This window comes from Saccopteryx bilineata, chromosome 1 (genome assembly GCF_036850765.1).
Source record: "Saccopteryx bilineata isolate mSacBil1 chromosome 1, mSacBil1_pri_phased_curated, whole genome shotgun sequence".
NCBI lineage: Eukaryota > Metazoa > Chordata > Mammalia > Chiroptera > Emballonuridae > Saccopteryx > Saccopteryx bilineata.
In genome coordinates, this window is record NC_089490.1 from 46,756,545 (window position 1) to 46,780,888 (window position 24,344).

Genomic DNA, 24,344 nt, shown 5'->3' on the forward strand with positions numbered 1-24,344 from the left:
ATATAAAACATTCTTATGTATTACAATCCATTCATTTTCTACCACTCATGTTCATGGTTGCTGGTGGCTGGAGCCAATCACAGCTGTCCTCCGGGACAACACCAAATTTTTATTGGACAATGCATAACCTACATGGGTCGTTGTATGACCCTCACAGAATTACATTTTAAAATATGTGGCGTTCATGGCTCTCTCAGCCAAAAAGTTTCCTGACCCCTGCCCTAGGTGGTTGGCTCAGTGGTAGAGCATCAGCCCAGCATATGAACGTGTCAGGCTCGATTCCCAGTCAGGGCACACAAGAGAAGTGACCATCTGCTTTTCCACCTCTCCCCCTTCTCCTTCTCTCTCTCTGCTGTCTTTCTCCCCACCCCACCCCACCCCCGCAGCCATGGCTCAAACAGTTTAAGTAAGTTGACCCTGGGCACTGAGGATGGTTCCATGGCCTAACCTTAGACGCTGATATAGCTTGGTTGCTGAGCATCGGAGCAATGGACTCAGATGGGCAGAGCACAGCCCAGTAGGGGGCTTGCCAGGTCGATCCTGGTCAGGGTGCATTCAGGAGTCTGTCACTCTGCCTCCCCACTTCTCACTTAAAGAAAAAAGAAAACAAAATAGCCGTGAGGGAAAAATGCATTAGCATATAAAATCTTAAAATCTCCATCTTCTTGAATATGTATAACTGTTCCTACTGCCTTGAATGATAGCCTTCTGAAACTTGAAATACCATAAATTTTGTGGTGAGATGGTGGTGCAAGGGAAGGAAAAGTATTCCAAGCTGAGGGAACAGCAAACGTAAAAGGAAAGAGACTAAGAAAGGTATCTGGAGACCAGATAATAAGGACTCTTCAATAACTTTCCTGTCTTATTATGATGAATTACTTCAAGTTCATTTAATAAATTTACTCCTTTAAGAAGCAAGCATTCCCTGTCATCTGCCATGGATAGGATCGCCCCCTCTCTGCAACCTGTAGTCGTAGCTCACTGTGGCTACCACATTTAATGCATCATCTTATAACTGAATGTATGCCAATTATTAGTATGCATATTCTTTGAGGACAATACCAGGATTATTCATTTTTGTAAATCTAACCTTTCTCCAAAATGCTAATAAATTGGCCAATTTATAATTGATCTTTTTTCTTCTGTTTCTTATATCTTGCCTAAATTGAGGATGAAACTTTTCTTCTCCATAGCAGAGATTTGATTTTCAACTTTTCTCATTATTCAATAACTAATAGACTTGAAATTAACTAGAGTAGGAGGAAAGGAAATTCATTAACAATTAGATTATATATATACTTAAAATTATTTTCAAGGCCCCAGTATTTTCTAGTGACATGGTTTTGTTTTGTTTTTATGTGTTTTTTTTTTTTTTTTTTTTTTTTTTGCATTTTTCTGAAGCTGGAAACAGGGAGAGACAGTCAGACAGTCTCCCGCATGCGCCCGACCGGGATCCACCCGGCACGCCCTCCATGGGGCCACGCTCTGCCCACCAGGGGGCGACGCTCTGCCCATCCTGGGTGTCGCCATGTTGCGACCAGAGCCACTCCAGCGCCTGAGGCAGAGGCCACAGAGCCATCCCCAGCGCCCGGGCCATCCCCGCTCCAATGGAGCCCTGGCTGCGGGAGGGGAAGAGAGAGACAGAGAGGAAAGCGCGGCGGAGGGGTGGAGAAGCAAATGGGCACTTCTCCTGTGTGCCCTGGCCGGGAATCGAACCCGGGTCCTCCGCACGCTAGGCCGACGCTCTACCGCTGAGCCAACCGGCCAGGGCTGTTTTTTTTTTTATATGATTATGTTCCTCACTCCATCCAGCACCAGCAGAATGGCAGCTGTGTGACAGAAAGAGTCAGGAATTCTTTTGCACTACAGCATAACCTAGGGTTTTTATCCTTTCTTTTACTTAATTCTCTTTTCTAAAATCATGGTAGTAAAAAGGCTTTTACAATCCAGGGTCTTGAACACTGTTTCTAAGTGGTCTCTAATTTTGGTAGATCATCTCTCTCTCTCTCTCTCTCTTTTGACAGAGACAGAAAGAGTCATAGAGAGGGACAGGTAGAGTCAGACAGACAGGAAGGGAGAGAAATGAGAAGCATCAATTTTTTGTTGTGGCACTTTAGTTGTTCATTGATTGCTTTCTCATATGTGCCTTGACTGTGGGGCTACAGCAGACCAAGTAACCTTTTCCTCAAGCCAGCAACCTTGGGCTGAAACCAGTGACCTTGGGCTTCAAGCCATTGACCTTTGGTCTCAAGCCTGCGACCATGGGATCATGTCTATGATCCCACGCTCAAGTCAGCAATCCTGAGCTCAAGCTGGTGAACCTATTCCCAAGCCTGTTGAGCCCACAGTCAGGCCAGCGACCTCGGGGTTTCGAACCTGGGTCCTACACATCCCAGTCCACTGCTCTATCCAATGCACCACCACCTGGTAGATCATCTGTTAACATAGATAATAAAAACAGTTAAACTTAAGATCATAAAAAGAGCGTTCAGTAAAGGGTTAACTTGGCGGAGTTAGGGTGTTCAGACTTTGCACATTGCAAAGAAAGAACTGGCCCCTAATGGGCTCTTGAGAGAAAACTTCTTAGCCTTTTGTATAGCTTGGCTGATAAAAGTTTCTTTGTGTATATCTGGGGCTTTGGGCTATGCCAGATAGTTTGCACTAACATTGTGATTTAGGATGAGTGCCCTGGGCTATGCTGTTATCAGTTTGACTCCTGAAGGGGCTACAGACTAAGTAACTAGAGCAGTTATGCAGGCACAGAGTCATAAGACTCCCAATAAAAGTCCTGGCTACCCAGGCTTACCTGGTTGGCAATACGTTGCGTTGTCCCACATCAGTGCTAGGAAAGCTAAGTACTGTCCACATGACTCCAGAGAGAGAAACAACTGGAAGCCTGCGCCTGCTCTCTCCTAGACTCTGCCTTGTGTGCCTTTTGCCTTTGCTGAATTTAATCTGTACCCTTCACTGTAATAAACCATAACCATGAATATAACAGCTTTTCTGAGTTCTCTGAGTCCCTCGAACTTATCATTAAAACTGAGGATGAACAGCCACAGCCTCTGCCACCACTGCCACAGCCACGCCTCTGCCACACAACAAAATGTCCAAGACCCTCTTACTCAGTGCACCTCTAAGCACAATCTCCAGAATTCCCAAAAGCCTGGTCCTCAGGTTGGGTCACTGGGGACCCTTTAAGCTGGAGGGCAGTCTGACTACTGTAACAGCACATTCCAAGAAGGGCCTGTCAATGAATTACATACAGCAGTGGGGATGCAGAGACAGACCCCAAGACCCCACTGCCCACCAGTAAGAAACCAGTGAGCAGCCCCACGTGTCACCACCCAGCAAGAGCTCCACTCCTAAACCCACTCCCTCCTGCTCCACTCTATTCGAGGAGGCTAGCCAGGAATAAAACATGATTTCTTTCTGGAATATAAAAAAAATGGTTTGGGGAACCCTCAAACAAATGGTCACAGACCAACTTCAGCATAATGAAGAGCTTTCACACTAGAAATCCAGTCAATCATGTACTTATTCCTGTTTAAACATCTTATCTTTGTGTCTGTGATTATTGTCTCTATGGGAAACAGAAGGATTTTGTTTAAATTTGTCATGTGAAGAGATTAGTAAAATTGAAAATGTGGGCCTGTGAGTCTCATTAAAATTCAAGCTATTGATTTTAAAGTATTTATTAATAAAATAATGTTTGTTGTGTAGCCTTTGAAAATTACAAATCTGTATTGTCATAGAAAAATGTCTATGATAAACTATAATGTGTAAAACTAGATTACAAAACAGTGTACATATCCTGTTTTCATTAAAAATATAAAAAATATACTCGTGGTAAAACTTAATTAAAATTCAGTGCTGCCTGACCAGGCAGTGGCACAGAGAATAGAGCATTGGCCTGGGACACTGAGGATCCATGTTCAAGACCCTGAGGTCGCCATCTTGAGCGCAGGGTCTCTTGCTTAAGCGTGGGATCATAGATATGACCCCAAGGTCGCTGGCTTAAGCCCAATGTTGCTGGCTTGAATAAGGTGTCACTGGCTCAGCTGGAGCCCCCCAACCCCGTCAAGGCACGTATGAGAAAGCAATCAATGAACTTAGGTGCCACAAGGAAGAATTGATGCTTTTCATCTCTCTCCCTTCCTATCTGTCTGTCTGTCTTTGTGTCTCTCTTGCAAGAAAAGAAAGAAAGAAAATACCATGCTGCCTGACCTGTGGTGGCACAGTGGATAAAGGGTCGACCTGGAATGCTGAGGTTGCCGGTTCAAAACCTGAGGCCTGCCCGCTCAAGGCACATATGGGAGTTGATGCTTCCTGCTCCCACCCTTCTCTCTCTTTTTCCTCTCTAAAATGAATAAATAAAATCTTTTTAAAAAATCCAATGCTGCCTACACTGTGATGAAATAATCTTATACTATTAGTACAACCTGACACAAAGTTTTTAGAAATTTAATTTAGCAGTTTTCAAAAACTTAAACAATGAAAAGTCCTTTTAATCTAGTATTTTTATTTCAGAAGAGTCCCGTAAATTTCAAAAAGATCTGTATAAGCATGATCATATTATCAAAAAATTGGAAACAATCCAAGTGCCCAATAATTGGAATTGATTAAATAAATTACAGCTCAAATATACACAATTGAATACTGTGTAACACTAAAATATCAGATAGATTGATATATACCGGCATGGAGAGAGTAAAATATATGTTGTTATTTCTTTTTTTTATCTTTTCAAAAAGATTTTATTTGTGGATTTATTAGAGAGAGAGAGAGAAAGGTGATGGGGAGGAGTGGGAAGCATCAACTTATAGTAGTTGCTTCTCCTAGGTACCTTGGGACAAGCCTGGGGTTTACAACCAGCAAACACGGTAAAAAATGCAATGTTAAAAAAAAAAAACAAAAAACCGGCCCTGGCCAGTTGGCTTAGCATAAGAGCATGGACCTTCCATGTGGAAGTCCGCAGTTCAATTCCCAGACAGGACCCACAGGAGAAGCGACCATCTGCTTCTTCACCCCCTTTCTCTTTCTCTCTATGCCTCCCATAGCCATGGCTCAAATGTTTCCAGTAAAGTTGGCCCCAGACACCGAGGATGGCTCCATGGCCTCGCCTCAGGTGCTAAAATAGCTCGGTTGTGCAGCAGTGGAGCAGTGGCCCCAGATGGGCAGAGCATCACCCCAATAGAGAGCTTCCGGGTAGATCCTGGTTGGGGTGCATACAGGAGTGTGTCTCTCTGCCTTCCTATTTCTCACTTAATAATTAAAAAAAAAAGCAAACTGCCTGACCTGTGGTGGCACAGTGGATAAAATGTGACCTGGAATGCTAAGGTCCCTGTTTCCAAATCCTAGGCTTGCCCAATCAAGGCACATATGAGAAGCAACTATGAGCTGATGATTCCTACTCTTCACCCACCACCAGCACCCACCTTTCTTTCTCTCTCTCTCTCTCTCCTCTCTTAAATCAGCAAGTAAAATCTAATAAAATTAAATTTAATTTAAAAATTATCATACTTTCTGTTAGAGGTTAGTAAAAAGAAACATAATAAAAAAGCAGCAAACTGAAAAACAACATAATCACATACGTATGCAAAATAATAGGGTTAGTACTATATTAAAAAACTAGGAGGAATTAACAAGAAAATGCTGACAATGATTATAGAAGTGGGAATCAGAAAGCCTGGTGGAAGTTATAGGTTCTTTTAACTCAAGAGTTTTGTATTTCTGTAAGACTTAAATTATGTCTATAATGCTTATTATTAATGTACTATGACAACAAAATTATGTATTTGATAGGTTTTAATAATGAGCAATAAAACTCCCACACAGGTTATTTCACTCTTTAATCCGTCAAAGGTTTTTTAAAATTAAAAATATCGGTAGTCAGCCTGGGACACTGAAGACCTAGGTTTGAAAACCGAAGGTCACCGGCTTGAGCGTGGGATCACAGACATGAGTCCATGGTCACTGGCTTGAGCCCAAGGAAGCAGGCTTGAAGCCCAAGGTACCTGGCTTGAGTAAGGGGTCACTGACTCAGCTGGAGCCCCTGGGGTCAAGGAACATATTGGAAAACAGTTAATGAACAACTAAAGTATTGTAACTATGAGTTGATGCTTCTCATCTCTCTCCCTTCTTGTCTGTCCCCCACTCTCCCACTCTCTCTCTGTCTCCCTAAGCCAAAAAAAAAAAAAAAAAAGGAAAAGAAAAAAGAAATCAATTCTAAAAGGCTGGACAATTGCCCTTCAACTGTTGGATTCCCCTAATTAGCCATCATAAATCTTTCACCAACTCCTTTCAAATCTATTCCTATTCAGGTTCTAATCACTATAAGCAAACAGAAGGTGAGGTGATATGATAGTGTGCCAGAAAATTCACAAAATCTGATAAAGCCAAGTGATCAAAACCATTGGTTGTAGGTAGCCACCGGGCCATCAGGGCTGCAACTTGCCTTAAAGGACAAAATAAAACAAAACAAAAAAACACAACAAAAAAAAAAACGGAGTGGGAAGCCGCACTCCAGAACCACAGGTATTCGACCCACACTCAGGACCACCAGCGCCGCTGCGGGGTGGAGTCACGCCAAACCGCCAATCAGCGGCGACGCTGGACAGAGACGTGCTACGCCGTGACATCAGAGCAAGGTGGCTGCGCCCTGACGGCTTACTCTCCTGCCCTAAAGTTGTGCCCCTTGTACGTGTCACGTTTACAGTCGGACAGACTGCCTCTCTCCATCCATGTTCTCCCTCCGAGGTTGCGGTCGCTCTATTGCGACTTCCCTCACCAAACAGCACCTTCCGTTGTCCCGGTTCAGCGGTGACAGCGCTGCGCCCCGGACCCCGCACTTCGACGTGGTAGTCATCGGCGGAGGACACGCCGGGACGGAGGCCGCCGCCGCTGCCGCGCGGTGCGGCTCTAGGACTCTGCTACTCACGCACCGTGTGGACACGATCGGTGAGGAGCACGAGTGGTGTGGAGCTCGGCGCAGGACGCAAGCCTCGAATAATGCCCTTCTCCCTCTCCCACTGCCTGTTGTGGGCAACCTATTCTCTCTCCCAACCCTAGTGAGAATCCTAGTGCCTGCGGTTTTTAGCCTCATTTGTGTCCAAGTCAAACGGGCGGGAATTAGCCCGCTCTGTGGACCGTGGAGTTTGCTGCTGCTGGTGGTGCTGGCAAGAGTAATTGATTGTGGGATGAGCGGGGCGGTGCCTTGGGAAAGGGCAAACTAAGAATACTATACTTGCTGATAGCTTATTTCGTTGTTGTCATGTAAACTTGACTAGCTTGTTGCTTTGGATAAAGAGTGAATTGACATTATTAGTGGTCGTTTATTAAACCACCGTTGTGTTTTTCTCCAGATTTTGTGAAGCCTTTTTGAAGAACTATGCTACCTTTTGTTGCATTCTAGATTTCTGCTGGATATTTCCCCAGTTTCGTGCTTAGGACTGGACAATACTTCTTTTGCCCTTAATGGGTAATGGTTAGAACAGGGGTCCCCAAACTACGGCCCGCGGGCCACATGCGGCCCCCTGAGGCCATTTATCCGGCCCCCGCCGCACTTTTGGAAGGGGCACCTGTTTCATTGGTGGTCAGTGAGAGGAGCATAGTTCCCATTGAAATACTGGTCAGTTTGTTGATTTAAATTTACTTGTTCTTTATTTTAAATATTGTATTTGTTCCCGTTTTGTTTTTTTACTTAAAAATAAGATATGTGCAGTGTGCATAGGGATTTGTTCATAGTTTTTTTTATACTCCGGCCCTCCAACGGTCTGAGGGACAGAGAACTGGCCCCCTATGTAAAAAGTTTGGGGACCCCTGGTAGAAGGTCGTATTTTGCAGCAAGACCACGCTTTTGCATAATGGTATTGTACATAATAGCTAAACCAGTATCTTGTAAATTATGCATGCCCATGGATATCCTACTGCATTTTGCTCAAGAGAGAACAGTAATTAAAATATTAACTGTGTTTTGTTTTTGAAAAAATTGTGAATACATCACATCTTTGAGTAATGAAATACTTTTTTAAAGTTGCCATCCAAATCATAACTGGGGAGAAATATACACTGTTAACTGTGATTCTTTTGGAGAGAGACTATATGATTATCCAAAAGATCACACTTTTCTTATTATACAATGTAGCTTTTTGTACTACCTTTCAAGAACAAAAATCTAATGAACAAAAAAGTATTATTGAAACAAGGTAATCATTATATGTATGTTATGTAGATCTGTCAGGGATAAAGGGATTCCTATCAAAATTCATATTATTCTCAACAAACAATGATGTAAATTTTAAAGTAAATTTCAAAGATATTTTAATAACTCTTATAGATAAGCTTAGTGAATAACAATTCTTAAAACCAGACTTTCGATTTTTTAAGGTATTTGAATGTAGTGGAGTGTTAGGTATTTTCTTTATTCTTTTTTTGACAGAGACAGAGCGAGTCAAAGAAAGGGACAGATAAGGACAGACAGGAAAGGAGAGAGATGAGAAGCATCAGTACTTCGTTGCAGCACCGTAGTTGTTCATTACTTGCTTTCTCTTATGTGCCTTGACTGGAGGTCTACAGCAGAGCGAGTGACCCCTTGCTTGAGCCAGAGACCTTGGGCCCAAGCCAGCTACCTTGGGCTTCAAGCCAGTGACCTTTGGGCTCAAACCAGCGACCATGGGGTCATGTCTGTCATTCCATGTTCAAGCCAGCGACACCTTGCTCAAGTTAGTGAGTCTGTGCTCAAGCTGAATGAGTCCGCACTCAAGCTGGCAACTTCGGGTTTTCAAACTTGAGTCCTCGGCGTCCCAGTCCGCAGCTCTATCCGCTGTGCCACTACCTGGTCAGGCAAGTGTTAGGTATTTTCGCTAGACCTCATAAAGATAGCTTTGACTCTAACAATTAATTCTTTAAAAAAACCCATTCACTACTACAAGGTGCTCATATATTTATTTTGTCTGTTTTCTTTAGGTCAGATGTCCTGTAATCCTTCCTTTGGTGGCATTGGAAAGGGGCATTTAATGAGGGAAGTTGATGCTTTGGATGGCCTGTGTTCCCGAATCTGTGACCAGTCTGGTGTACATTACAAAGTATTAAATCGGCGTAAAGGACCAGCTGTTTGGGGTCTGAGAGCTCAGATTGATAGGAAACTCTATAAAGAGAACATGCAGGTAAGAACAGGGCACGAAAACAGGAGAGATTGTTGTGACCGTTTAACTGTTGTTTTAACTCGCATTCTCTTTTGACAGAAAGAAATCCTAAACACACCACTGCTTACTGTTCAGGAGGGAGCTGTAGAAGATCTTGTTCTTACAGAACCAGAACCCGAGCACACTGGGAAGTGCCGTGTCAGTGGTGTTGTTTTGGGTATGTACTAGTTACTAACATTCTGTTAATAATAATAGCATCAGGCTCCTTGTAAACAATTTATTTTAGAGCAGAGTATGGAGATGTTTTGCTTATTCTAGGAAATTGTGTGCTTTCTCTTTGTAAATGAGGAAAACTCTATAAAAAATCATAGTTCTTCTTTCAGTTTGGCCTTCGTGAAGCTCAGTCAGTATCTGGACTCATCTGTACCATGTGTAGGACTTTATAGCCTGTATAATTGTGTCTTTTTATGTTGGTTTTTCTGTTTTACTTTTTATTTTTCTTAATTCTGACCTTAAATTTTTTAAACTTGTATTTTATAAGATTTTTATATTTTTTTCTTTTTTTAAAATTTTTATTTTATTTATTCATTTTAGAGAGGAGAGAGAGGGAGAGAGAGAGACAAAGAGAGAGGAGAGAGAGACAGGGGGGAGGAGCTGGAAGCATCAACTCCCATATGTGCCTTGACCAGGCAAGCCCAGGGTTTCGAACCAGCAACTTCAGCATTTCCAGGTCGACGTTTTATCCACTGCACCACCACAGGTCAGGCTATATATTTTTTATTTAAGAGTTATATATTATTATTTTTTTTAATTCACTGAGAGTAGTGGAAGCAGAGACGGACTCCTGCATATGTCCGTACTGATATCCACCCAGCAAGCCCAATAGGGGGCAATGCTCTGCCCATCTGGGATGTGGCTCCATTGCTCAGCAGTCGAAGTATTCTTAGCGCCTGAGGCAGAGGCCATGGAGCCATCTTCAGCACCCAGGGCAACTTGCTCTGATTGAACCATGCTGCAGGAGAGGAAGAGACAGTGAGAGAGAAGTGAGAGGGGGAGTGCTGGAGAAGTAGATGGGCGCTTCTCCTGTGTGTCCTGACCCGGAATTGACCCAAGGGCATCCACATGCTGGGCCGTCGCTCTACCAGTAAGCTAACCAGCCAGGACCATGTATTTATTTTTTAATCAAAATAACATATGCACCTAATTTTTATAAAAATCAATTTTTTTTTTAGCAAGAGATATGGAGAGACAGACAGACAGGGAGGGAGAGAGAAGAGAAGCATCAATTCATAGTTGCAGCACCTTAGTTGTTCATTGATTGCTTTCTCATACGTGCCTTAACCAAGGGTTCCAGCTGAGCCAGTGACCCATGCTCAAGTCAGCAATTTTGAGCTCACGCCAGCAACCTTTGCACTCAAACCATCGACTATGGGGTCCTGTCTATGATCCCACACTCAAGCCAGTGATCCTGCGCTCAAGCTGGTGAGCCTGCACTCAAGCTGTCGACCTTGGGGTTTTGAGCCTGGGTCCTCAGTGTCCCAGGCAGATGGTCTATCCACTGTGCTACCACCTGGTCAGGCAAAATCAAATAAAATTTAAACATTTGTATGATAACTAATTATCTCCTTATCTCCTCTACAAGCCTAATCAGTTCAGTTTCTTAGCTGTCATTTCTGATCTATATTTACATATTTCTAAACAATATGTTTATGTTTTTACTCTCTAAATTATCAGTCTTAGACATTATCTATTAACTTTATTATAGTAGCTATCTTTAATCCCCTGCTTTCCTTCCCTCTATGCTTCCAATAAAATTATACATAAATTTTGGTTGATAATATTTAAACTATTATTATTATTATTTAAACATTGTTCACTGTAGATCCAAGTGTGTATTAGTTTATTTTCTTTCATGTACCTCTTTGTTTTGCCTTGGATTAATAATTGCTTTATCTTTTTTTTGCTTATTTTATTTGTATACCTGTTCAGCATTTTTATCAGAAAAAAAATACTATCATTTTCTTAGTGTTCAAATCATCTATCCATTCTTGGGGTTCTTTTAAGTGTTTGTTTTCTTGGATGCCTCCTTTCTAGAAATATCAACTTCCACAATCTCGCTCAACTCGTCTGCTATAATCAGGACGGTTGCTCGCTAGGCCTTCTGCACAGATGCCATTTTGAGACTTCCTGTCACTACTTTGTGGTGTTTACATCATCGCTTATTTCCTGGGACCCTGGGTAGTCTGTTTCTCACTACCCCATTTCTTCTGGTAGCTTCCTATGAAAAGATGCACTGGATGTAGGTTTTTGAGTCCTTGCAGGTTTAAAAATATATTATTTTCCCTTTAGACTTGATTCTTAAGTTGGCTGAGAATAGAATTCTAGTTTAAATCTTTTTCCTGAGAATTTGACAGTCTGGCATTTTCTAGCTTCCAGTTTTGCTGTAAAAAAGCTCAGTGCATATTGACTTAAATTTAAATATATATATATATATTTGCATATGCTTTTTTCCTTTCTGAAAGCTTCTAGGATCTTGTATGTGTCTCTGCTTTCCGAGTTTTTTTTTTTAATTTTTATTTATTGATTGGTTTTAGGAGAGGAGAGAGAGGGAGAGAAAGCTAGAGAGAGAGAGAGAAAGAAAGAGAGAGAGAGAGAAAGAGAAAGCATCAATTTGTTGTTCTGCTCATTTATGCATTCATTAGTTGATTTTTGCGTGTTCCCTGACCAGGGATTGGACCTGCAACCGGGCGTATTGGAATAACACTCTAACCAACTGAGCTACCTGGCCAGGGCTGGTGTTTTGACCTTTTAAAATTATGTCCCTCAGTGTGATCTTTGTTCATTCATTGTGGTGGAGTACTAAGTATTCTCTTTTAATTAGAAATATGTGTCCTTGATTTCTGGGATATTCTAGTCTATGATTTATCCATGCTTACTTTCTGTAACTCTTACCCTTCCTGAATTGGCCTAGGTTTTTTCTATTTTTCTATTTTGTCATTTTGCCCTACTTTCTTAGGAGATTTCCTTAACTTTATTATCCAATGTCTTGTAATAAATTTTTTCCTTTTTTTTTTTTTTTTTTTTTTGTATTTTTCTGAACTGAGAAGCGGGGAGGCAGGGAGACAGACTCCCACATGCACTCGGCATGCCCACCAGGGAGCAATGCTCTTCGCATCTGGGGTGTTGCTCCATTGCAACCAGAGCCATTCTAGCGCCTGAGGCAGAGGCCATGGAGCCATCCTCAGCGCCCGGGACAACTTTGCTCCAATAGAGCCTTGGCTGTGGGAGGGGAAGAGAGAGACAGAAAGTAGAGGGGGAAGGGTGGAGAAGCAAATGAGTGCTTCTCCTGTGTGCCCTGGCCGGGAATTGAACCTGGGACTTCCACACGCCGGACTGAAGCTCTACCACTGAGCAAGATGGCCAGGTCTGTCTTGTAATGAATTTTTAAAGTTAATATTTTCATTATATACAGGGTCTCTTTTTTTATAATTTTTTTTAGCCTCTTGATTTTGGTTTCTGAATTTAATATCTTTGTGTTTTTTTTAACGGAGACAGAGAGAGTCAGAGAGAGGGATAGACAGGGACAGACAGACAGGAATGAAAAGAGTTGAGAAGCACCAATCATCAGTTTTTCGTGGCGACACCTTAGTTGTTCATTGATTGCTTTCTCATATGTGCCTTGACCACGGGCCTTCAGCAGACCGAATAACCCCTTGCTCAAGCCAGCAACTTTGGGTCCAAGCTGGTGAGCTTTTACTCAAACCATATGAACCTGCGCTCAAGCTGGCGACCTCAGGGTCTCGAACCTGGGTCTTTCCGCATCCCAGTCCGATATTCTCTCCACTGCGCCACCGCCTGGTCAGGCTGAATTTAATATCTTTTATAATCTTTTTAAAATACATTTTAGAGAGGGAAGAGAAAGAAGTGGGGAGGAGCAGGAAACATCAGCTCCCATATGTACCTTTACCGGGCAAGGCCAGGGTTTCAAAACAGCGACCTCAGTGTTCCAGGTTGACACTTTATCCACTGCACCACCACAGGTCCAGCCTTTTTTATAGTCTTTACAAGGATTTTAACAATCAAATTTTTGAAGTTTACTTCTGATCTCTGTATTGTTTTCTCGAGATTTCTTAATTCTGTTCATTTATTTGGGCTGCTTATTTTCATGTACACAGCTTTGTCAAGTGTCTAGGGAACTTTGGTTACCTGTTCAGATTTTTTAAATGAGGTACTGAGACACTGATTGGGCCTGACCTGTGGTGGTGCAGTGGATCAAGTGCTGACCTGGAACACTGAGGTTGCTGTTTCAAAACCCTGGGCTTGCCTGGTCAAGGTACATACTGCTCCTCTTCCACTTTCTTTCTCTCCCTTTCTCTTTTTTCTCTAAAATCAATAAATAGAATCTTTAAGAAAATAAAGTTTAAAAAAAAAAGAAACACTGATTGGAAGAGTAGTGGGTGCACAGTTAATTGCATTGCTTGGCTGACTCTACTCTGGTGATTGGGGATTGAACTGGTTTTTGTGGGAACTCTCAAATGTCCATGTCTATTATTTCTTAAGAGAAGACTCAGTCTTCTGCCTTGAGGACCAATATAGCTGCCGCTAGCATTCTAGGAAAAACAATGGTTAGAGGAGCTGTGCTGGAGAATCTTATTTAAAATACAGATCTGGACTTAACTTCCTTGTTGTAGAGTTAATTTTTATTATAGGTTTATTAATATTTTTTGAATAGGAACTATGTATACAAGGTAAACAGTTTAAAGGGGACAAATGAAAAGGTAGTTTCTCTCTCTCATATTGTCGCCCAGGCAGTCAGTTTTCTTCTTCAGGAGCATTCCTTGAATCTTGTATAGTCTTTCTTTGTGTACATGTATATGTATCTTTGTGTGTGTGTGTGTGTGTGTGTGTATTTCACATGGCAGCATATTATGCACACTTCTGTACTTTCCTTTAACCACTTAGTGTTTGCTTTGTATTTGGGAATTATGTATGTCTTATTTGTTTATTTTTAAAAAGCTTATGTTTTTGTTCTGGTGATTACCTAAATATGATTTTATATAATGTGCTTCATCTTCTCCTTCTGTCAGTGTTTACTGACTTTCTTCTAAACAGTTATGAAATTAGTTTTATTTTCATTTTCTCCTGCCTCCTCTTCTCTTTGGATTTCATGATTATATTGTTTTTATTAGTGTAGACCTTTATACCTTTAAATTATTTATCCTGCCTGATCAGGCGGTGGCGCAGTGGATAGAGCATCGGACTGGGATGCGGAAGACCCAGGTTCGAGACCCCCGAGGTCGCCAGATTGAGCGAGGGCTCATCTATCTGGTTTGAGCAAAAATTCACCAGCTTGGACCCAAGGTCACTGGCTCAAGCAAGGGGTTACTCAGTCTGCTGAAGGCCCATGGTCAAGGCACATATGAGAAAGCAATCAATGAACAACTAAGGTGTCACAATGCACAACAAAAAACTAATGATTGATGCTTCTCATCTCTCCGTTCCTGTCTGTCTGTCCCTGTCTATCCCTCACTCTGACTCTCTCTCTGTCTCTGTAAAAAAATAAAATTAAAATTAAAAAATAATTTATCCTTTTGTTACTTAATTTCATATCTTTAGATGCTATCTTTTTACCCTGTCTATATTTTTAGGCTCAATAATACAATGTTTTTGTTTAGTAACATGTACAGAACATAAAATTTGCTATTTTAGCCATTTTATTTTCTTAATTGAGCGGAAGGGAGATAGTAAGACAGACTCACACAAGTGGCCCCATTGGGATCCACCCAGCAACCTCCATCTGGGGTTGATGCTCGAACCAACTAAGCCATCATGAGTGCCCCGGAAAGATGCTCAGACCAACAGAACCACTGGCTGCAAGAGTGGAAGAGGGAGAGAAGGGGGAGAGGGATGGAAAAAGAAGCAGATGGTCACTTCTCATGAGTGTACTGACTGGGGGTTGAACCCAGGACATCTGCACCCTGGCCGATGCTCTATCCACTGAGCCAACCAGCCAGGGCCCATATTCACCATTTTTAAGTATATGATTCAATTTCATTTAGTACATTCACAGTATTGTACAACTGCCACCACTATCTATTTATAGAATTTTCTCATCCTCCTCAATTGAAACGCTGTACCTATATTAAACAGTAACTCTCCATTACTTGAAGAATAAACCTAAATTTTCCTGTAAAGAAATCTGTCTGCAGATATAATCTTTATGTATATATTTTTTAATATCACCCCAAGCTTCATGTCTATATTCTTCAGTTCTCATTCTCAGTTCTCCAGCTTCTAGGCCTTTTGTTGGGCAAATTAGTCCTCATTGGTGTATTCTCTTCAGTTTCTTGACTTATAGTCTTCTCCCCATTGCTAGATCCGTTATCAGTCTTCCAACCACATACAGTCTTCCAAAAATATTTTGGAATGTCTCATCTTTTGACAAATTCTCTCCCATACATTGTCCTTGTGATTTTATATCTTTTTTTCCCCCATTTTATTTCATTTTCTTGGAGTTTTATGAGGTAGAAAGAATCATGTGATGTAGTCTATCAGATGTATTCGGAAGTCTAACATTAATTAATCTTAAAAGTCAACTGATTTAATCATTTTCAGTCCTGGTATAATTTTAGGAACATGTGAATTGATGGTAGAACACTATGTTCTTCAGCTTTCCTGGATTCTAGAGATTGATGACATAAAGCCTTCTTACCCATTTAAGTAATTTCTCAAGCTTCTAAAGAGAAAGTTTTTCTGTAGTTCTAATGTAAAATAGTCATATTTTGACTTGATCCATGGAAACAATTAGAACATGATTTTTACTCTCTTCCCTATCTCTTAGCGGATGGAAGCAAAGTATTTGCGGACAGCGTGATTCTGACTACCGGGACATTTCTGAGAGGCGTGATTGTAATTGGATTGGAGATGCATCCAGCAGGACGTTTAGGGGATCAGCCTTCCATAGGGCTGGCTCAGACTCTAGAGAAGTTGGGGTTTGTGGTGGGAAGATTGAAGACTGGGACTCCACCCCGAATTGCCAAAGCATCCATTAATTTTAGCATTTTAAACAAGCAGACACCAGATAATCCATCCATGCCATTCAGCTTTATTAATGAAACAGTGTGGATTAAGGTAAGATAATTTAGGAAAAATCTGGCTTTACAGCTAAATATTGTCTGTTCACAGCAGGATATAGCCTAACCTTCCCTCCCTCCCTTGCTTCATTTCTCCCTCCCTCTCTCCCTACCTTTCTTCCTCTCTCTCTCTCTCTTATTTGGTAGCAATTCATTTTACATAACTATTACTTATAGTGGAAAAAAATGATCTTTAAAAGGATTAGCTAATTTGGCCAATTGAGTAATTATTTTTCCATATGTTCTTAAATTTCATTACTTCAGTAACTTTGCCTATTTAAACTTGAAACAATCTCAGACATACAGAAAAGTTGTGAGAAAATTAAAAGAATCTCCTATAAACCACAAAAATTCACCCATCATTAATATTTTGTCATATTTATATCTCTCTAGAGGCATATATACAGTATAAATCAGTAGTATACACATTTATTCTTATTATTGTTTTTTATCTCAAACATTTGAGAGCCAAATTGCAAAGATCATGACCCTTTGCCTCTAAATACTTCAGTCTGTATCTCAACTAAGCACAGAAACATTCTTCTCTATAACCTTGATGCAGTGATGAAAGTTGCAGAATTTAACATTGATATAATAGTGTTATACAATATAAAGTCCATAGTCAGATTTTGCTGATTGTCCCATTATTGTCCTTTATGCCAACCTTTTTTTCCACATTAAGGTCGTATATAGCATTTAATTATTTTATTTTTTTAATCTAAATCCGTTCTTCAGTCTTTCATGCTATATTTTTTAAGTGTATAGGTTACTTTTACCTATATTTTGAATATTAAAAAAAGTATATTGTGTTTTTAGAATTGAGGACTAATACTTGATGGTCCTGGTTTGAGAGTGTTATCCTAATCAGTGGCTTCAAATATTCTGGGTTTTTTTGAAAAATCATTTTTATATATTTGCTGTGGAAATATAAAACTTGTGATGAAACTTTCTTGGTATGTATATTTTAAAACATTTATTATAGCCTGGCCAGGTGGTGGCACCATGGATAAAGCGTCGGCCTGGGATGTGGAGAACCAGGTTCAAATCTGAGGTTCCCAGCTTGAGGACGGCTCATCCAGCTTGAGTGCAGGGTTGCTGGCTTGAGCCCAAGGTCGCTGGCTTGAGCAAGGTGTCACTGGCTCGGCTGCAGCCTCCCAATCCAGGCACATCTGAGAAGAAATCAACAAACTAAGGTGCCACAACTATGAGTCGATGTTTCTCATCTCCTTTCCTGTCAGTGTGTTCATCACCCAGCTTTAACAAATGATATTTTTGGGCAGTCTTGTTTTAGGTTTCCTGAACATTTGCTTCTTGCTGATTTTTTTCTTTCAGAATATAAAAGAAAGTTTATTTAGAAAGTCACAGAGGTAGTTAAAACCAAGTCAACACAATCAGTTAAAAATTTAAATAAAGTCACAGAGGTAGGAGAAGTGAGTTATAAAAGAAATTGGCCCAGGAAACAAGCTACAGAGGCAAACAAGGGCCCTTGGGCCTTAGGAGAGAGGAGGATGAAGGTAATGCACCTGCGGCGGGGGGAGGGCTGGGGGTGCGGGAAAGGCGTGGCCTTGCTCCTGAGAGGGAGAGCACTCTCCTGGCTGAGTGTATCAACAGTCCCAGATCACATCATTTCACTTATAAATCCTTTGGTGTAAGACTTCAACAGATAAAAACTTGTAAAAATTAACCACAATATCATTATCCACACCCAACAAAACATAATTTATTTTTTTAAGGATTTTATTTATTGATTTTACAGACAGATGAGGGCAGGGTAGTGAGAAGTATCAACTCATAGTTGCTTCACTTAAACTGTTCATTGCTTGCTTCTTGTGTGTGCCTTGACCCAGCAGCCAAGGGTTTCGAACTGGAGCCCTGCGCATTCTGGGTCGATGATCTATCCACTGCGCCACCACAGGCCAGGCAAAAGTTAATTTGCTTTTGCTTTTTTTTTTTTTTTTTGTGACATAGAGAGAGAGATAGAGAGAGGAACAAATAGGGACAGACAGGAAGGGAGAGAGATAGAAGCATCAGTTTTTCATTGCGACACCTTAGTTGTTCATTGATTGCTTTCTCATATGTGCCTTGACCTGGAGGGCTGCAGCAGACCGAGTGACCCCTTGCTCAAGTCAACGACCTTGAGCTCAAACTAGCCTGCCTGCACTCAAGGCAGAGACCTTGGGGTCTCAAACCTGAATCCTCTGTGTCCCAGTCCAACACTCGATCCACTGCACCACTGCCCGGTCAGGCAAAAGATAATTTCTTAACATTATCTAAATACTCAGTGTTCAGTTTTCCCTAGTTTTTCTTCTTATTGTTTTAAAATATTTATTTAAAATTTGTGCTGTTTATTTTAAATGTTTCTTTATAGTTGTTTTATTTTTGAACCAGGAACCAAACAAGATTTATCCATTCATTGGATGCTTTGCCTTATAATAGTTTCCACCCCTTCTTTTTTTGTTGTTGTTTTTCTTTTCTTTTCTTTTTTTTTTGACATATGTATGTGGAAGAAATAGTCATTTATTCTCTAGATCCAGTATCCTCAATTTGTCTGATTTGATCCCACTGCTGGTGCCTTGAACTGTTTCTCCATTTTCTGTGTTTCCTCTAAACTAATAGATCTAGAGCCTTGCTTAAATTTAGGTTCATCTTTTGGGTTGTTTTTGGCAAGACTATTCCATAAGTAGTACTTGGCATTATGCATAGATTTAATGTCTGTAAAAGTAAGTGTGCAGTTTATTTGAATAAGAGGCATGCTAGTTGAGAAGCAAAAATGTTATAACTAATTCATGTGTTTTAGCCAGAAGATCAGCTGCCATGTTACCTGACTCACACCAACCCTAGAGTGGATGAGATTATCCTTGAGAACCTTCACCTTAATAGTCACATTAAGGAAACTACGAAGGGACCCCGGTAAGGACAAACTATCACGGCTCAGTTACTTTAAGGAATGTTGCCAATCCTTGTTTGTTTCACTCAATTTTTAAATTTAATTATCCTGTTCTAGATACTGTCCCTCCATTGAATCAAAGGTTTTGCGTTTCCCAAACCGTCTACATCATGTTTGGTTGGAACCGGAAGGGATAGATTCTGACCTCATCTACCCCCAAGGGTTATCTGTGACACTACCAGCTGAATTACAAGAGAAGATGATCACATGCATCAGAGGCTTGGAGAAAGCTAAAATGATCGAGCCAGGTAAAGAGAAGCACAGCCACTTTTCAGAATGAGCTTGGCATCACCTCAGCAGACAGTGAGAGCCTAGCTCCAGTCATGCTTGCTTTGAGTCTCAGAAAGCGAAGCCGCACATCTGCACATTTCAAATAGTCTTTATTTTTAGAGAGCATTTAATGAAACGATAACCTTTGCATCTCTACCTTGATGCAAATTCCGCTATGTTTTTACTTATTTTGTACTATTTATTCATTGGTCAGGCTATGGTGTTCAGTATGATTACTTAGATCCACGTCAGATCAGTCCTTCTCTTGAGACTCAGTTGGTGCAACGGCTCTTCTTCGCCGGACAGATAAATGGCACTACTGGCTACGAGGAAGCTGCAGCTCAAGTAAGTGTTCAGATGCCAATGTAAACAGAAAGGGGCTGTTGAACTGGCATTCCTCCTTTTAACATTTGTTATGATAATTACGGAGATCTTAGATATAATTCCTAACTAATAGAAGACATTTCTGTTTCAGGGTATAGGATGATGGCTACTGTATACAACAGGATTAAAAAAGAAATACTTGTAGCTCAGTTGGTTAGAGGGTGTTTCCCACATGGAAAGGTTGTGGGTTCAATCCCCAGCCAGGGCACACGTAATAGTCAACCAATGAATGAATAGATCAGCAGAACAACAAATCGATATTTCTTTCTCTCTCCCTCTCTCTTAACATCAGTAAACTTTAAAAAATAAATTTTAATAAGTAAATCAAAAAACACTTGTGGCTTTATGACTCTTTCAAAATAATTTTATTGAAAATGATCATGCTTAATCAAGCGGTGGCACAGTGGATAGCATGTCAGCCTGGGTGCCGAGGACCCAGGTTCAAAACCCTGAGGTCGCTGGCTTGAGTGCAGGCTCATCTTCCTTGAGCACATGCTCATCAGCTTGAGCGCAGGGTCACTGGCTTGAGTGTGGGATCATAGACATGACCCCATGGTCGCAGGTCTGAGCCCAAGGTCACTGGCTTGAGCAAGGGGTCACTAGTTTAGCTGGAGCACCTCAGTTAAGGCACATATGAGAAAGAAATCGATGAACAACTGAAATGAGGCAATTATGGGCTGATGCTTCTCATCTCCTTCTTCCTGTCTGTCCCTGTCTCTCCCTCTCTCTTTCTTGCTTAAAACAAGAAAAGGAAAGGGGTGGGTTTGGGGAGGGAGTGAGGGAAGGGAGGAGGAGGAAGAGAGGGAGGGAGGAAGAAAAGGAAGGAAGGGAGAGATGGAGGGAGGAAAGAAAAAAGGGAGGGAGGGAAGAGGAAGGCAGGAAGGGAAGGAAGGAAGAAAGAGAGATAGATAGATCATGTTATTATTTCTTTTAAGTGGGAAGTTATATTTGTAACTTGTAAATGGGAAAGAAGTAGAAAAGTTTTCCAGGTGGATTTTGTTCCCTTTTTATTTATTTATTTATTTATTATTAATTTTAATGGGGTGACATTGATAAATAGGGTACATATGTTCAGAGAATACATCTTAGGTTATTTTGATTTTTTTTTTTACTACAAAAGAATTTATTAATTTTAATTGGGTGACATTGATAAATCAGGGTACATATTTTCAGAGAAAACATGTCTAGGTTATTTTGACATTTGATTATGCTGCATTTCCATCACCCAAAGTCCAATTGTCTTCGTCACCTTCTAACTGGTTTTCTTTGTGGCCCTCCCATCCCCCAACCCCCCTCTCTCCTCCCCCCCACCCCGTAACGCCCACACTCTTGTCCATGTCTCTGAATCTCATTTTTATGTCCCACCTATGTATGGAATCATATAGTTCTTAGTTTTTTCTAATTTACTTATTTCGCTCAGTATAATGTTATCAAGGTCCATCCATGTTGTTGTAAATGATCCGATATCATCATTTCTTATGGCTGAGTAGTATTTCATAGTATGTATGTACCACTGCTTTTTAATCCACTCGTCCTTTGACGGACACTTGGGCTGTTTCCAGATCTTCGCTATTGTGAACAATGCTGCCATAAACATGGGGGTGCATTTCTTCTTTTCAAACAGTGCTATGGTGTTCTTGGGGTATATTCCTAAAAGTGGTATAGCTGGGTCAAAAGGCAGTTCGATTTTTAATTTTTTGAGGAATCTTCATACTGTTTTCCACAGTGGCTGCACCAGCCTCCATTCCCACCAGCAGTGCAGGAGGGTTCCCTTTTCTCCACATCCTCGCCAGCACTTATTCTGTGTTGTTTTGTTGATGAGCACCATTCTGACTGGTGTGAGGTGATATCTCATTGTGGTTTTAATTTGCATTTCTCTAATGATTAGTGATGTTGAGCATTTTTTCATATGCCTATTGGCCATCTGTATGTCCTCTTTGGAGAAGTGTCTATTCAATTTTTTTGCCCATTTTTGGATTGGATTGTTTGTCTTCCTGGTATTAAGTTTTACAAGTTCTTTATAAATTTTGGTTATTAACCCCTTATCAGACGCATTGTCAAATATATTCTCCCATTGTGTAGTTTGTCTTTTTGTTCTTATTGTCTTTAGATGTGCAGAAGCTTTTTAGTTTGATATAGTCCCATTTGTTTATCCTGTCTTTTATTTCACTTCCCCGTGGAGACAAACCGACAAATATATTGCTGCGAGAGATGTCAGAGAGTTTACTGCCTATGTTTTCTTCTAAGGTGCTTATGGTTTTACGGCTTACATTTAAGTCTTTTATCCATTTTGAGTTTATTTTTGTGAGTGGTGTAAGTTGGTGGTCTAGTTTCATTTTTTTGCAGGTAGCTGTCCAATTTTCCCAACACCATTTATTTGTTGAAGAGGCTGTCTTTACTCCAATGTATGTTCTTACCTCCTTTGTCAAATGTCAGTTGTCCATAAAAGTGTGGGTTTATTTCTGGGTTCTCAGTTCTGTTCCATTGATCTATATGCCTGTTCTTATGCCAGTACCAGGCTGTTTTGAGTACAATTGCCTTATAGTTTAACTTGATATCCAGAAGTGTGATACCTCCCACTTTATTCTTCCTTTTCAAGATTGCTGAGGCTATTCGTGTTCTCTTTTGGTTCCATATAAATTTTTGGCATATGTGTTATATATCTTTGAAGTAAGTCATTGGTATTTTAATTGGTATTGCATTGAATTTATAAATTGCATTGGGTAATATAGATATTTTAATGATGTTTAATTTTCCTAACCATGAGCACAGTATACGCTTCCACTTGTTTGTATCTTCCCTGATTTCTTTTATCAACGTTTTATAATTTTCCGTGTACAAGTCTTTAATCTCCTTGGTTAAATTTATTCCTAGGTACTTTATTTTTTTGGTTGCAATGGTGAAGAGGATTGCTTCCTTAATATCTCTTTCTGACAGTTCATTGTTAGTATGTAAAAATGCCTCTGATTTCTGAGTGTTAATTTTATATCCTGCCACCTTGCTGAATTCATTTATCAGGTCTAGTAGTTTTTTGACTGCGACTTTAGGGTTTTCTATATACAATAACATATCATCTGCAAATAATGAAAATTTTACTTCTTCTTTTCAATTTGGATGCCTTTTATTTCTTTTTCTTGTCTGATTGCTGTAGCTAGGACTTCCAGAACTATGTTGAATAAGAGTGGTGAAACGGGGTACCCCTGCCTTGTTCCTGATCTTAAGGGGATTGCTTTTAATTTTTGCCCATTGAGTATGATGTTGGCTGTGGGTTTGTCATTGATGGCCTTTATCATGTTGAGGTATGTTCCCTGTATTCCCACTTTGCTGAGAGTTTTGATCATGAATGGGTGCTGGATTTTATCAAATGCATTTTCTGCATCTATTGAAATTATCATGTGGTTTTTCTCCTTCCTTTTGTTTATGTGATGAATCACATTGATTGATTTGCGAATATTGTACCAGCCTTGCCTCCCCAGAATAAATCCCACTTGATCATGGTGTATGATTTTTTTTTTCATATATTGCTGGATCCAGTTTGCTAATATTTTGTTGAGGATTTTAGCATTTAAATTCATCAGGGATATTGGCCTATAATTTTTTTCTTTGTGTTGTCTTTGCCTGGTTTTTGAATCAGAATTATGCTCACCTCATAAAAGGAGCTTAGAAGTCTTCCTTCCTCTTGAATTTTTTGAAATAGCTTGAGAAGGATAGGAGTTAGTTCTTTTTTGAATTCACTTGTGAAGCCATTAGGCCCAGGACTTTTCTTTGTTGGGAGTTTTTTGATAACTGTTTCAATCTCATTTGTTGTAATTGGTCTGTTTAGGTTTTCTGATTCTTCCAGATTAATTTTTGGAAGATTATATATTTCAAGGAATTTTTCCATTTCATCTGGGTTGTCTAGTTTTTTGGCATACAGTTCTTCATAGTATTTTCTTACAATATTTTGTATTTCTGTTGTGGCAGTTGTTATTTCTCCACTCTTGTTTCTAATTTTATTTATTTGAGTCCTGTCTCTTTTTTTCTTGGTGAGTTTGGTTAAAGGTTCATTGATCTTGTTTACCTTTTCAAAGAACCAGCTCCTGGTTTCATTGACCCTCTGTATTGTTTCTTTAGCCTCTATGTCATTTATTTCTGCTCTGATCTTTATTATTTTCTTCCTTCTACTAGCTCTGGGCTTTACTTGCTGTTCTTTTTCTAGTTCTTTTAGATGCAGAGTTAAGTTGTTTATTTGAGCTTTTTCTAACTTCTTGAGGTATACCTGTAATGCTATGAACTTCCCTCTCAGGACTGCTTTTGCTGTGTCCCCAAAATTTTTTTTTTTTTTTTTTTCATTTTTCTGAAGCTGGAAACAGGGAGAGACAGTCAGACAGACTCCCGCATGCGCCCGACCGGGATCCACCCGGCACGCCCACCATGGGGCAACGCTCTGCCCACCAGGGGGCGATGCTCTGCCCATCCTGGGCGTCG

General features: G+C 40.4%; 1 protein-coding gene across 1 annotated transcript in view; it reads left to right on the top strand.

Moving 5' to 3' along the window:
* Positions 1-6,634: 6,634 nt before the first annotated feature.
* MTO1 (mitochondrial tRNA translation optimization 1) overlaps positions 6,635-24,344 on the top strand; it is a 33,843-nt gene continuing 16,133 nt past the window's right edge. Inside the window, exons 1-7 of the mRNA XM_066253654.1 lie at positions 6,635-6,957; positions 8,965-9,164; positions 9,243-9,360; positions 15,985-16,274; positions 19,074-19,186; positions 19,281-19,471; positions 19,708-19,838. Of these exons, the coding sequence (XP_066109751.1) occupies positions 6,741-6,957; positions 8,965-9,164; positions 9,243-9,360; positions 15,985-16,274; positions 19,074-19,186; positions 19,281-19,471; positions 19,708-19,838 (1,260 nt within the window). The 5' untranslated portion in view covers positions 6,635-6,740. The remainder of the gene's footprint in view (positions 6,958-8,964; positions 9,165-9,242; positions 9,361-15,984; positions 16,275-19,073; positions 19,187-19,280; positions 19,472-19,707; positions 19,839-24,344) is intronic.